At 42.8% G+C, this 15,225-nt stretch overlaps 1 protein-coding gene across 5 annotated transcripts in view; it reads left to right on the top strand.

The window, feature by feature from the left end:
• Positions 1–15,225, top strand: part of LOC119167075 (uncharacterized) — a 46,396-nt gene that overhangs the window by 15,120 nt on the left and 16,051 nt on the right. For 4 of the 5 annotated variants that reach the window (XR_012884364.1, XM_075867154.1, XM_075867153.1 and 1 more), the window contains 8 exons: positions 1,067–1,150; positions 3,078–3,245; positions 4,047–4,106; positions 6,429–6,622; positions 8,234–8,416; positions 9,965–10,048; positions 12,390–12,499; positions 13,737–13,971. Coding sequence is in view for 4 of the 5 variants with exons in the window: in XM_075867154.1 (XP_075723269.1) it covers positions 1,067–1,150; positions 3,078–3,245; positions 4,047–4,106; positions 6,429–6,622; positions 8,234–8,416; positions 9,965–10,048; positions 12,390–12,499; positions 13,737–13,971 (1,118 nt within the window). In the remaining variant the exon portion in view is untranslated. Of the gene's footprint in view, positions 1–1,066; positions 1,151–3,077; positions 3,246–4,046; positions 4,107–6,428; positions 6,623–8,233; positions 8,417–9,964; positions 10,049–12,384; positions 12,500–13,736; positions 13,972–15,225 lie in introns of those variants that run through there. The other variant, XM_075867156.1, reaches the window with a different exon arrangement.

Below are 15,225 nucleotides of genomic sequence, written 5' to 3'. Positions count from 1 at the left end.
TACACTCAACCCTTGATATAACGAAACTGTATATAAGAAAATATTGGTTATAATGAAGTAAATCAAAGATAGTCTTGTAGTAGATATAGCGTTAGGAGTAAACCTTTATAACGAATTTTCGAATATAACAAACCTTTTTTCATGTCAAATGCAGCTTTGTTATAATGAGGTTTGAGTGCAATACTCGTCGACAAAAATTGGCCCTGCATGGAACCACTGGCGACTATAGACTCGTTTAACGGAGAATTGCCTCTTTTCTGTTTTGGGACAAGCTGTGTTGTCAGAACGAAAACCTCTGAGATGAAGAGGTGTCTGCCTGACAGCTAGGGGAAGGGTGGAGACCTCACCAAATCCTTGTACTCCTTGCACTGCGCTTCCCCTCAGTGCCGCTGTGACACGTGAAGGAGCCTTGCTCGTTTGTTGGATCCCTGATGTGATGTTATGTTGACAAAGTGGGCATAGTCACGACAAAAGACCTGCCCCTCTCTGCTGTGAGGAAAGAATGGCAAGGATGACTGAGAAACTGAAACCAGCCAAAGCGACTCGTTCTAAACCTTGTTACTTCCTTGCTAGAGCACTTATTAGAGAAGTTGTTGCGGCAATGAACGTTTTTACACTGTACAAGTGCGCAGTTGTTTCATGATTAGATATTATTTTGGACCGTGAGGTTGTTTACTGCCCTTTTAAGCACTCAGATCTTATGCTATCGCAACATCGTTCAGCTGCCTTTCATCTCGCACTGTGCTTTTACTATGTAACTTCATTGACTTTTAAGATTTTTGAGCACCGTGGCATAGTAAAATAGCAACTGTTGGACTAGAGTGACTATTGTACCAGATATGTGTTTTCATTGGTTAACTATTGGAAATAGTAGTGAGTTGATTCCTTCAAGAATAGTCACAGTTAAAAGACAGTGCTTCATTCAAGAATCTTTCATTACCGAATGGCTACTTTCCTGCGTGAAACTTCAATCTATCTGAACATCCTTCTCTTAATAAACAGTGCAATTTCGTTTTGTGCTGGCATGGGTATGTTTATTTCATGAATTGTGATATTGTCATTCTAGCAAATTCACCATTTATTCCAACTGTGACGACACCTAGCTCAGCATCCTATGAGCTCTGCACCACCGAGTTCTGTGTGAAGGAAGGCAAGTTGTTCAGAATGCATGACTATTGTAATGTCCTTATTTTTCTAAACAGAATACAGTAATACCTCGTTAACTCGAAGCCATCAAAGGCAGGAAAAGTTTCGACATAAATAGATTTTCGAAATAAGCAAAGCTGCACTAATCGCCGGAAAAAATAAGCGTGCTTCAGAAAAATCACTACTACTATTTACCGGCTCTTCAGCAGTTTCTAATCTTTCTTGTGCAGGTTTAAAAGAGAAAAAAAAACATACAAGAGACTTTAACCGGCTGCACTACCATTGCTGCACTACCATTTTATTTAGCAGAGAAAAACTGCCTAATGCTAGTCTGCTTTGCGGTCGTAGTTGGGCTTGGGAAGGCATTCTCCAGCTGCTTGACGCATCGCATACGTCAATCTTCCTCACCGCTGCATTCAACCTTATTTTAAAGCAAGCGCAGCAAATTTCTCGTCTCAGAATATGTAAGCACCTCTCGAGTTGGTTCATAATCGTCATTGTCTCAGTCGTTGTCTCTGCCGTCATCTACATCAGTGGCTGTTCGAATGATTTTGACGTTCGTCATTTCTCCGGTCACCGCCACGTTTTGCTCACACAGCATATACTCAGAACACAACCCATTTTGCACATTTTCCTAACTCAATATACATCATGTCCTTTATTGACAAAAGTGTACAAAGGAAGTTTACACACGTCTTTGTCAGGAAAGGAAATGACGTACCGTGGGTTACAAACACGTGCAAGATGAGTTGTGTTTTGGTGCGTATAAAAAAAGCATAGTTGAAGGGCTTGAAATCAGCAGTTCGAAGTTTATAACGCCTACCTTTTTTCTCTTCGTGCTTGTTGTGTCTTTTTTCATGTGCTGTACTAATACATGCTGCAGCATGGAATACCCAACTTGCCCGAACAGCAACCCCGAAAAGGTTCCTTGAGAGAATTAAATTCATGGCACGGCACACCCTGCCTAAGACATGAGCAGGTTTGAGACATGCCTGCTTTGCCAACAAAAAATCTCTTGCTTGTCGCAGTGGTCAAGAACCGTATTTACCCGAATGTAGGTCGATCGCCGAAAATAGCACGGCATAAAAAAAAAAGAAGAGCACTAGCACATTTTATTTAAAAAAAAAGAAAAAATTCACATCGCACATTGTGAAACCACCTATGTGCGAAGCTGGTTTGACGGCAGTACTTAATAGCTGTGCAGGAAAGCTAGCTTTGTCGAAAGACGCGGAGATTATTTTTAGAAAGGCTTCACAACGGACACTCATTTTCGATTTTAGGTCGACCCCCTCAACTTTGAATTTCAAATTAAGACCAAATGGGTTGATCTACAATCGCGTGAATATGGTAGTCATGGTGCTCATCTGCTGGCCCAAAGGTCGCAGCACCGAATCCCTGCGGCGGTGGCGGCTGCATTTTGATTAAGTTAAAATGCTAGAGACAATTGTGTGAATGTTTGTGTTGATATTTAAGTGCTCATCAAAGAAACCCAAGTTGTCGGAATTTGCAAAGCCCATCAGTATGGTGTCTCTCAATCATATCAGTACTTAAACCATCAGTGCCCCATTGTTTCCATAAAACCTTCAAACCATCGTGGTTTTGGCAAGTAAAACCCACAATTACTATATCAACTGAAAATCTCTCAGTCAATTCTTTTCTCTTCCCGTTCGTGAAAGGAATCTTTAGAGATCAGAGGAGCAGTCAATCCTTTTCTTTTCCTGTTCTTGAAAGGAATCTTTAGGGAACAGAGAAGATGAGCAAGGAGTTCGCAGAGTGCAACAAGCATGGTTGCTGGGAGCAGTTGTGCAAGTGATGAATGTACAGTGGAAAGGGGAGGGGCCAAAAGTTTCCAGGCCACACTCCCATAGGAATACGTGGGATAGTGGCTTGGGAACTTTTGACCACCCCCTGTACATATTGTGCCCGCCCAGGACAGATGCTGCGCTACTTGTTGAAGTCGGACACGGACCCATGCAAAGACTTCTACAAGTACGTGTGTGACCAGTGGCCATCGCAGCAACCGCCGGACGCCTCCTACACGGGTGCGGACGGTGCCTTGGCAGCAGAGATCGAGACCAGGATGCACGATTTTCTGGATGGTATAGACCCTTTTCAAAATATTAAAGATATTGTGCCTGCTATACAGGTTGGACAAGTAATGGTGGCTAGTGGCTTACTTCAGACAGGCCTAGCTGTTCAAGGGCAGTTTGCTTAGACAGTGACGTGAAAAAAGTCGAGTCGTCTCTTTTGATATAAACACTCATAATAGACAAGTCCCAGCACAGTGTCTCCACTTGACGCATGACAAGTGCCACCATTACAACAGCAAATATGCAGTGCAAGGAAGTGAATTATGAAAAGGGCCCATTGTCAGTAGTCGCTGTTCAGTGTGTGCTGGTCGTCAATTTAGTCACCACAAAGGCTTGCATAAGCCCTATAATAAGCTATAATAGGTACCATAGTTCGTCTCTGCGCTTACTGACCACTCGCATATGTCGCAACCGCGAATAATATCGCGTTCAGTTTTTGCTGTTCTTATTTAACACAAGCTTTTCAAGGAACGTTTCAAGGAACACCAAAGTGAAACAGTAAATTACTAACTTCGTCTATTAAAGCCTACTATGAAGACTCCAGTTCTGTTAATTTCACCACCATAGATTTTATAAGAGAGGAGAAAATCTCTGTTTGAAGTTTAATTTTTAAAATTTTTCACCTAAATGTACTATGGTGACGTCTTGGATTTTAAGATGCTTTTTCGTATTTTGGCCGCATTGGCTCAACCGAATCTTTTCGAAACTCCGTGAATGCAAAAACTTACCGGTACGTTAGTGACAGTGAAAGAGTTAAGCTCAGTTTCACCACGAGTGTAAAAAAAGAAAAATGTGCTTGTTTCCCGCTAGGTCCAGGAATGTCAAGCATCCAACCTTTATTCACCTTCTGGACCAACTGCAACAATCGAGGTGAATATTATTTTTTCTTTCTTTTGACATCACCGTACTCATCATGGCGTTTGTGCAGAAATCAACCTCACTATCTTTGCAGCAGCATTCAATAATTCGCAGATTGCTGTAAAATGAGTGACTGGTTCACCTGCCAATGCAAGCGTGAGTTTGTTTTAGGCTGAAAACTAGATTCATTTTAGTTTTTAGATGCGGAAGCATCTTATACTCGCGCCTTGTAGTGCGCCGTCCGCACCGCTTCTCAAACATTCGACAGCTGACGCGCGCGCATGCGCCGTCGCGCCGTCGCCCACTCTTCCACCATCTGTGCATCCCTTCCTCCTCTACACACCGCGCGCGCTTCACTCCTCCACCATCTGTGCACCCTTCCTCCTCTACACACCGCGTTCGACATCTACAATTCTCCTGATTCTCCAGTGGATGCGCATGTGGCGTCGCGCTTCGAGAACATTCAACAGCTGACAGTGCATGCGCCGTCGTGCTGTATATATACTCAAGGTCGGCGCTCGCTCGCTCAGTTGCCGCTCGTCGGTTGGTTTGTACGGCGCGTCGACGTCCAAGGTCGCGGTGAAATGAATTCCAACGAATCCACAAACACAATGATCGACGTCCCTTCGACCAGCGCCGCCCTTTCGCATACGTGTGTACGTGTTCACTCATTTAACACCCCCTCCTACAACCACGTTAACCAATTTAGCCATCGACCCAAGTAAGTCGCAATTTAACACCCCATTTCACAACCACGTTAACCAATTTAGCCATCGACCCAAGTAAGTCGCACTTTAACACCCCGTTAACCAATTATATGCTCCGCATCCTCCTCAGTGTTCCCCCGAGGGAAGCTGCGGGCAATTTTTTTTTACTCCACTTTGCGAGTCCTCTCGGGGGTGGTCAAACTGTGATAGAGTAATTTTACATGTTGTAGCTCACACACTGGCATTACTACCTTTTATGTCTTTCTTGAGGGAAAAAAAGTTAATAAAAAAAAAAAACGAAACCGAAAATTATTGCGTAGGCAATCTGTACAGATGGCTGACCAGAGAAGTGGAAGCATGTGGCCCCAGCATTTGTCATGAGGGGGGACCTATTGGAATGTCTTCTGCTGTAGACTTTCACTTCTCATCACCACCTTTGGGAGGTGTGGGCATCAAACTTTGTGCTTGGTGATGTTAGCTTAAACGATATCAAGAACACCTAAAGGATTTCATCGGTAGGGATTCATGCTGTGGTAGGTATCATCTCCAACTATTTTGATCACAAACCTGAAGTGCAAGCGCAGAGGCCCTTAAAGGTAATGCATTCTAGCATTGCCTCTTCGTTACAGCTTTTGTAGACTCAAGTACGCACAAACCACCACATTTTTAGATGCACTGTCTGAAAATATCTCCTTCAGGCATGAATCCTGACGCGTCATGAAAGGTGCGAAGTTTGCACAAGATAACTCTGAGGTGTTCGATATGACATTCCCCTATCTGCCAGCTCTCTCGATTCACCCTGGCGACTCCCAATTATTCATTTTCTTCTGGATCGTACGCTAATGGCTTTTTTCCCTTTTGTCTCTTTTCCTTTGATATCACCACATTGCACCATTATGATGAACACTTTGCATTGTAGCGATCATCACATTTGTGCCTAATTTATTTTCACCTAATTTATTTTCCGTATATGTATGGCTTTAAGTGTTACTGTTTTGCTTTCTGTATTGTACCTGCTGCGAACTCCGGGGAAGGGTGGGGAGGGCCGAGGCCACCGTTAGGCAATCAAGGCGTTTCCTCAGGGAACACCTGAAATAAAACTGAATTGAATTGAAATCTCCTGATTAACTGTCTCAACCCAATTGCGAAAGGGAAAAAGAAACCTACAATATCAGTATGACCGCAAGTAATCGTGAGACCACTGCCGCGACACCCCTTCAGACCCAGGGTGACCATGCAGCACGCAAACACGTCTGGTGGGGTTGTTCTAAAGTATGGCCAAGCACTGCAGGTATTCGGTTCATACCAGTGTTGTACTGCGTTTGGTTGACTGACGGATAGTTGCAAAACCCCCAACAGCACATTTCAAAGCAGTTTTAATTAGCTAATGACGAAGCGGTCTCTGCCAAGATGTTTAGCTTGCGAGGCACATAAAAGAGGAAGCATGCTCTGGCCAGCTTGCCAGTGGATTTGGAACTGAGTATATAAATCGGTAAGTGCGGTGGTAGTAGTGTGTTTTATCGCTCTCTACATGTCTTCTCATAATCAATGCGCTGATTTACTAATACAAGAAAAATCTGTTTTTTCTTTGGTGCCCTTTCAATTTCTCACGCGAGTTGTTTTTCAGGATCGGTGCCTCGAGACCGGATTCTGAGCCACTTGCGAGCACTCGGTCTGGAGCTACCGGGCTCGCGAGCATCTGCGTCGCCTGAACGCCTTATGGTGCTTGCTGTGACACTGGTCCAAGAGTTCGGCCTCTTTGCCCTGCTTACAGTCGAGCTTGATAGCGACCCAGAGGGGAAAGCCCAACATGTTGTGGCGGTGGGTGTGACATGTATTACTTTGGGAACCCATACTCAAGTTTGTGTAATGTCTCTCTAATTGTTAGGGAACCCATGCTTAAGTTGTTGTGGTGTCTTCCTAATTCTTTGCGAAGTCGTACTCAAGTAGTCATGATGTCTCACTGCGTACTGCCACGTTTAGTCAACTTCTCCCATATTTTTAGTTCATCATAAAAATAAATTGAATAGGCAGAACCTCCTTTCAATGTTGTCGAAGTGATGCATAAGCATTTAATTTTATTGCATGTTTGTCATCAAAATTTCACAAATTCTGAAATTTTTATGCTTACAGTGTGTTGGCTTTACATTTCGCCCTGCAGAGAGTGTATTCCACTTCCATAGAAATCACTGAACATATGCTCAAACTTTGCAAGACATTCTCATTTAGAGCATGGGGGCCTACATTCAAACCCATCGCTGGAATGAAAACTTTTCTTTTATTTCTTTATAATGGTGATCATCTTGCATGAGATACAGACTGATGGTTGGAGTTTTCTATCTAGTTTACATGGAAATGCCAACTAGAAAAAATTGGTAAAATTGATAAATCTTCAAAAATTAATAAATCTTGCAACTCGTATGTACAACATATCTAAACTTCCTCTTCAGCTGCACTTAATGTAGAATCTATTCCCTGTACAACTACGCAGTAAAATGACAATGTGCACCCATGAACCATCTGTGCGACTAATGTACATAATAATAAGCATATTTACATTAATCAAGAGACCTCTTGGCACCTGCTTTCCCAGACCTTGTAGTTCATTGAGCCTGCTTCATTGACCTCTCGCTAGTGAAACGCAGTTCAGTATTTTATTGTTTCCACTGCTGCCTCACACCGGTGGCTACCTTAAGTTACTGGACCATGACCCTTCAATGTTCCATTCGAGTAGTACGCCACCACATATTGCCTGGTACAGTAAAAATATAATGCATTCAACATTAGCTTGGACTATTCTACTGAATGATTTTGCCGCAGATGCATGGTTTCAACCGGACAGACGTGCCACGCTGTCTCATGCTACAGGGACGTGCACAATGATTCTCATGAATATTGGCTGCATTTCTTTATAGGCATGTATTTGGCAAATGATTCTGCATATTGAGTAGAGGAGTCGGCTATAGAGGGGACGTGGGGCAAGAGTCTGTTTCTCCTCATGCGGGTTTACAGTTAGGAAAGATTCTTGTTGAAGCAATGCATAAACACCGTTGTGTTGTAGGTACTCCGCAGAAAGGTACCCAGACATAAGTATACATTGGTGTACCTGTGTCTGGGTACCTCTTCCGCAATTACAAAAACTGCGTGTGCCTTACACCTCGGGGAATCAAATTCAGTGCCTCCAGTGTGGAAAGTGGGTACTGTGAACACTTGAACTCTGCAGCGGTGGTCAAGTAGTCATCCTCATGCCGAGTGCTTATCAGATTAGCTATGAAATTAAAAAGTGTTGCGAAATCGTGTAAGTGTGCTTGTGTAATGCTGCGAGGGATGTGGGTCCATTAGCGAACTTTGTAAAGCTGTTACAAGTAGCAGTGCTGATGACTTGCTCATGACTATCAGATTGGCTTACCCGGTAATCTTTAACGATTGCAGGTTGACGAACCCGAACTGGTCTGGGGCCGGATGAAGCCTCCGCTGGTCACTGCCGAGGACACCGAACAATGGAACATGCTGTTGAGGGTAGCGCAGCCCCTCGCGTTGCTGCTGCTCTCTGATCTCGGTGCAGTACAGTCCGTCACTCGCAGCTTTGCACGTATCACGATGGCCATGACCAATGTGAGCACTAATGGTTGCGAGGCTTGCGTTGTACATTTAAGGGTGTTATGTTTACTAATGCTGTTTAATTTGTGTCTTTCCTAAGTTATTGCTCGGTGAATAGATTAGGTGGATCTATCATATTTTGCTGTGTTTTAGCCGCCCCTGCACGTAACCTGCATGCCAAACTACAATACGCGGAGAAATTCTAAAAAAGAAAGATTGCTGCATGTTATCAACACAATACATGTCAACTGTAAAATTGAGTTTACTTCTTGATAGAATTGGCCTCATCAATTATAACTTTGAAAGCTGTGCAGACTTCGTTCTCACTCCTTTTTCGCCCCTTTTTTTTGGTCGTTCATGAGCTCTGTGGTAACAACTGTGCGTTTTTTCAACGCAATCTTTTCAAACAGTCGTGATATTTTCATCAAAGGAAAAGGACTATAGGCACTTGTTGATGAAATATCGAATGTAATGAATATATGTCTTCGTTTCAGGTATGCAAGGTATTAAAGGCAAAGAATTGCATTCAGCCTTGTGTCTCATTTTGCCCCGCCTTGCCCTGCCGAATAATATAAGAACTGAAACCTGCAACTTTTGCACACGTAATGTGAAGGTTGGAGGGTTCCGTTCCTGCTGCTGACGAGTTTCTTTTTTTCATCTGCTTTAATTTTTCTTTATCTCATCATTACTACACCTCAGCTTCGAATAATGCCTCCCGTTTATGTTGGCTTCATATGGCTGTGTTTGACAGTAAATCAAGGTGCCTAGCGATATGCCCTATTCATCTCGTACAAAGAAGCTAAAGAGATAGCTGTTGGTGGGCTGACTATTCGATAACATATGGTGGGTGTGGAAACATCCTTCAAGTACTCCGTGTTCTCATCCACTGCATTTATATAAACAAAAAAGCCCTGCATTAAAAGGTACTTTCGTCTCGTACGTCGCAAGCACGTCCCCATTCCTTCAGCGTTCTTTTTGAGCAAGAAGCCGCTGTTTGATTTTAAAAACCGTATCGAACTTGAAGAGGATGCAAAAAAAAAAATTTAAAATAGTTTGGCCAGGTCATATGTAGCACAGCCTCTCATTGCAAGCTGAAGCTGTTGTGCAAATACTTCTTATAATACATGACCCAATTCCTCGACCTCAAGGACTACCTTGAGGACTAGTGTTTTCATGTACGTTTTATTCTATCATCTCTTTGTAAGGAAGTTTTCATACGCATAGCCCACATCATTAGTCATCATAGTTCTAATATATACTTAGCTAATCTACGAAAGTTACAGGGGACGAATTTGGGCTTTTATAAGAGTAACGGTACATCTACTGTTCGAAAATTATGGGATCAGCTCATATAGAAGACGCTGGAAATTCGCCACAACATGGCACTTTTTAGACATAACTAGTCCTTGCGTCATTAAACAGCGTACATTATCATCAACTGGTTAACAACTCAAAGAACACACAAACGGACACATATTTGCTTGTTTCCAAAGACGGTGAAAATTGACAGCCTACATCGACATGCTTTCTGTAACCGTCCATCATCCCCACGGAACCGTGCAGGTCTCCGTAGCCCACCGGCACATCTCAGATCGAATGGCCCTGTACGAAATGCACAGCTACCAAGAACTGAACAGACTGGACCCGGTAATGATTCTCATCTTCTTTTTTTTTCTGTTAAGGTGACACTGCTAATTGAGTGGATCCAATGAATTGCCATTGTGCGAGGCAATCATGCACCTTTTACACTCGGACCTCATTATAACAAAGTTGCATCTCACACGAAAATAAGTTTGTTATACCCGAAAACTTGTTATGAAGGTATAGTCCTAACACCATAGCTGTTGCAAAACTATTTTTCATCCATTTCGTTATTACCGATATTTCGTTATATCAAGCTTTGAGTGTGCTTGCTTACTTCGCCATCATGTTTCAGTGCGGGATCACCATCCTCAATGAACACGCTGTTTATTATTGGTGCTTTCATTCCCCGGCTTTTCTAGCAAACTTCGTTATAAGTCGCATATTTTATTGATGAAGTTGTCATGTGCAAAAAAAAAAAGTGAAGTAAGTTAGTGCACCGCAGCCCGCACTGAGGCTGTGCCACAGAAGAGCTGGTGAGCACGTTTCAGGTCCACTTGTTGACCATCTGTACTTAATGCTTGGGTGGTCGTCGAGCGCTTGTGGATTTATGGTGTTGGTAATTTTCTATTTAAGAACATGGCAAACCTCTACCACAACAGCTTTGCTGTAAAAAAACCCCGTTACCAACCAGATACAGCAGTTTGGCCCTTGAAGATGCAGCTGTCACTTGCTTATTGCTAGTATGTGCGGTTTTCCAATGATTGATGCCCTATTGATTGTGGGCTTGTTGGCGATCAACCAGTTCTATTGTAGCAACGTGATCCATTATTGGGGCCACTTGTTTCAGGTTGATACATTTCATTGTTGCCTGGATACGAAAACAAGACCTCGCTCTCTGGTGCCGGATCTAGCTGCCTAGGTTAACCCTCCCGACTTGTGCACAATCAATCAGTGCCATTTCACTTTTGTGAGGGATGGAAAGAAAGAAAAGTAATATGTCAGCTACGCACATGCCAAGCTTTGCTCGCTCCCAGTTTCAAATTCAGGTGAAAATTTTTATTATTATATTACTTTACTGTGATTGATGATTGTTAGGGTTTAACGTGCCTACTTTACTGTGATGAGCTCTGTTATTCGATCAGAGCATAAAGCACACAGGCTACACTAAAGTAGGGCAGCGACTAAGCATCTGTATATGCAACCTTAATTCTATCCAGGGAGCTGAAACCTCATTTTCGACATTCTTTGGTAATCAGTGCCCTTTTTTTACCAAACCTATCAACTCTTGACCATTTATAAAAAGGAGACGACTTATAGTACTCAGAAGCATAATTTTTTTTCACGGTTCATCTCTCTCTGCTAAGCAGCAGACAAAAACTACCCCCATATCTGCATGTTTCCCTGCAAATGTCGTCGAAAGACAATGGTCGTTCCGTCAGGAGAGAGTGAATAAAATGTTTATTTGGTGTTCTGTGCGAGAAAATCGGTGAATGGGATTCTAGAGGTGCTGCGTGAGACATGAACACCATCTGGCTGTAGTCTTGAAAAACGAAAAGATGACCTTCGATGTAGCGAGCGTGTGTCGGGTTCACGCAATCACGGAGGCCATAATTTATAGAATGCAATGCCACGGGTAGGTCCCACCACCGTATCGTCTTAGCAAAACGTAGGAAACACCTACTTTTTCGTGCATTGTCAGCACAATATAATAAATGTGATGATCTTTGGAATTACTTGTGCATGCCTTTTATAGTATAAAGAAACAAGCCACAGAATATGGCGTGTTGATGTTGTGCCTCAGATATATGCAATCTTTGGTTTACAAATGACAATACGCACAGGTATGAACGAAGAAACCAGAGTAACATTGGTGGGCGCTGCGGTTGAACTTTACTCATTTCGGTTGAAAGACAGACAAGTTGACTGACAGACAGATCGTTTTCAAAAAGCTTCCGAGAAACAATGTGTCATGCATTATGGTAACTCAAGCCTCAATATAACGAACATTGATTTAATAAAATATCGGTTATAACGAAGTAAATGAGTAGTAACCTTAAAATAGATATAGTGTTTGGAATATACTCTTATAATGAATTTTCGGACATAACCAACTTGTCTTTGTGTAATATGCAACTTTATTATAATGAGGGCTGAGTATACTGAGTGAAAACACAACACATGTGATGAGCGAACAAGGGCACATAACTTTCTTCTTTTATCTCATCTCTCATCTTGGTCTCTCGCTTGTGCTCAGCATCATCATGAATTATTTGTTCCAACCTTCCCAACTCTCGACGTTTTTGACTAACGCGCTATCTGCCTTCATAAATAATATAGCAAACCTTTAATGATGGTCTTACTGTGCGCTGTAACATTTGCTGTTGTGGGCTGGGTGTCAGTGCAGCTGCTCAACGGTCTTTTCGGGAGCAGCCAAGACTTGCGGCCTTCCTCTCGGCTGCTTGTCAAGGCACCCCGCTTTGTGGATCTCGTCTACACGCTGCTGGCCATGGACAGGTGCGATGACATGCGGCTTTTGTCTGTTTGTCCAAATGGGATTATAACGTCTGTTTTTGTTCGTCTGCATACAGTTCTCATTTCAGAATATTGTGGTTTGCCTATTCACTTTGCAACTCTCCGAGTTTAGAAAAAATTTGGTCTCAAAAATGTGCAAAAGATGTTTGGGTTTCTAATTAAAAAAAAAAACAATGTGTTGTACTGAAAAAATAATTGTATATTTGAAATACGTGCACAAATATGTACAAGCCTAGCAAGTTCCATCAAGATTGATTGATCATTTTGATAAGTTTTGAAGCATTGTGCCTTTTCGTGAACCACGTTATCGAGTACTAATCATTGAATCACCTCAGTGGGGCGGGTAGCGTATCTTCTCCAAATGCTGCTTTTTATATATTTCAGCTATTGGCAAGTAGCATGCTCTCTGTCACGTTGTTAAACAGCAAGTGCCGGCCGCTTTGAAGAGAGTGAGCGCAGACCTGTGCGTAAAAAGACATTGTCTGAGAGAATGACAAGTTTGCACTCCACTTGTGAATTTTCTTTACCATGCATGACTGCAAAATTTGGGTGAGGTATTCATGGCAGTGTCTGATATTCTTAGAGTGTGTTCTCTTTAGACTTGTGTGAATATTTCAGCATGAAGACAATTTGAATGATACCATGAATACATTTATGCAGAAGAAATCTGCACTTCAGCAAAGCCTCATTTCAAGGTTAAATGTACACATTATCCTCACAAAGATTCATCATTTTTCAAGTTTAAAGCTTGTTATACTGGCTAATATCCTTTAAGTATAGTAACTTTATAATGTATGTATTTTACAGATTATCAGTTGCATTCTGTTGAAAGTGAAATCCTGCAACTATTTAAAGCTTTCAGTTATCCTCAGAACAAAAAGAAGCGCACGCCTTGCTTCAATTTAAAAAATATTGTGCAGGTCATCTGGGTCATAACGAATTGCTCATTTTTTCTTATCATATGTGATATATACTATTCATATTCGATTCAGAATTATGTGACTATTCGCTTCCAATCAGCCTCGAACTTAAAATTTATTATTCGCACCTGCCTACTTTTCTCGCCTATCCTGACAGATGGTTCACGACCCTTTAACACTGAAACCACGTATGCAGCCCCTCGTCTATTTTTGCTAGTTTGTCTTGGTCACTGCTTTGTTGCACCTTGGTTTAATTGTATTGAGCAGCAAGAGACAGCATTGTTACACGGCCACTGCAGGGAAGCCCTGCACGAGTACATGGTCATCTTGGCACTGCTGCACTTGGCTCCATTCATGGACGTGCCAGACGCATCCAGTGCCTTCCTGTCGTCCCTGACGGGCGAGGACGTGACTTGGGGCACACCACCGTGGTGGCGTGTGTGCCTGCGCCTAGCAGAGCGCACGCTTCCCAACCTGATGCAAGTGGCTTATGAACAGGTCTTCAAAGGGAGCCCAATCTTCGACGAAGTCATGGTATGGGAAGACATGTGTTACAGTTCTCGAGTACGGTAATACCTCGTTAACCCGAAGTCATAAAAAACTAAGGAAAATTTTGAGATATACAGATTTTCAAGATAAGCAAACTTGCACTAATCACCGAGAAAAATGCGTGCTTTTCAGAAAAATCTATACTACTTACCGACTCTTTAGCAGGAGTTTCTAATCTTTCTTCTCGTGCAGGTTTAAAAGAGAAAAAAATAGCATTCAAGAGATTTTAATGGGCTGGGTTTTGCCGCACTGCCATTTTATTTAGAAGAGAAAAACTACCTAATGCTCGTCTGCTTTGCGGTCGTACTTGGACCTAGGAAGGCGTCCTCCAGCTGCTTGATGCATCGAATCAGTCGATCTTCCCCACCGCTGCACTCGAGCTTATTTCGTAGCAAGCGCAGCAAATTTCTCGTCTCAGAAGATGTCGGCACCTCTCAAGGTGGTTCATCATCGTTGTCGTCTTCCCCATCCCCTACGTTAGTGGCCATTTGAACGATTTCGCCCTCCGTCATTTCTACGGTCACTGCCACATCCTGCTCACACGGCGCGTGCTCCAGAAAAGTCTCGTCACTTTCGGAGGCACCATTGCCTGTTAGATTGGTGAACTGTTGACAGAGTTCCTCACAATCTGTGAAGTCATCTGTCTCTGCTGTCTCTGGTTTAGTAACGCTATTCACTTGTTGACCCAAGGGTCACAGGTTTGAATCCCGGCCGCAACGGCTGCATTTTCGGTGGAGGTGTAAATGTTTGAGGCCCGCCTGCTTAGATTCAGGTTAAATGCTGAAGAAACTCAGGTGGTCGAAATTCTCGTAACCCTCTACTACGACGTCCCTCCTCCTCGTTTGGTTTGGGAACCTACAACCCCTACAATTATTATTAATCATCATTCAGTGGAAAAATGAGGTATACACTACACATTTGTAAGACATTGTGTCCATATGGTTGGTGCCGGGGCCAATGACGATGTTGAATTCTGACAATGAAGGCGTCTTTGTTTTGAGGGGGAAACCTTAAACGACCAACTCAGTGCATAAGTGACATAGTGTCACACCCAGCTCTTATTTTTCTCTTCCACCGTGCTGTAAAAGATTCAGTTAATGTGATTCCTTGCCCGACATGATACCTGTATAGGGTCTTCTTGCAAAGGAGTTTCAAGCACTGCTGCACTCTGTAGTAGAATATTCAGCTACCTTGTAGAAGGCCAGTGTTGAAAGCCTGCTCTATCCTGGGTATAATTGT

This window comes from Rhipicephalus microplus, chromosome 6, assembly GCF_043290135.1.
Source record: "Rhipicephalus microplus isolate Deutch F79 chromosome 6, USDA_Rmic, whole genome shotgun sequence".
Classification (NCBI taxonomy): Eukaryota; Metazoa; Arthropoda; class Arachnida; order Ixodida; family Ixodidae; genus Rhipicephalus; species Rhipicephalus microplus.
Note: the sequence above shows the minus strand (reverse complement) of the source record. Positions and strands in the feature narration are given on the sequence as shown.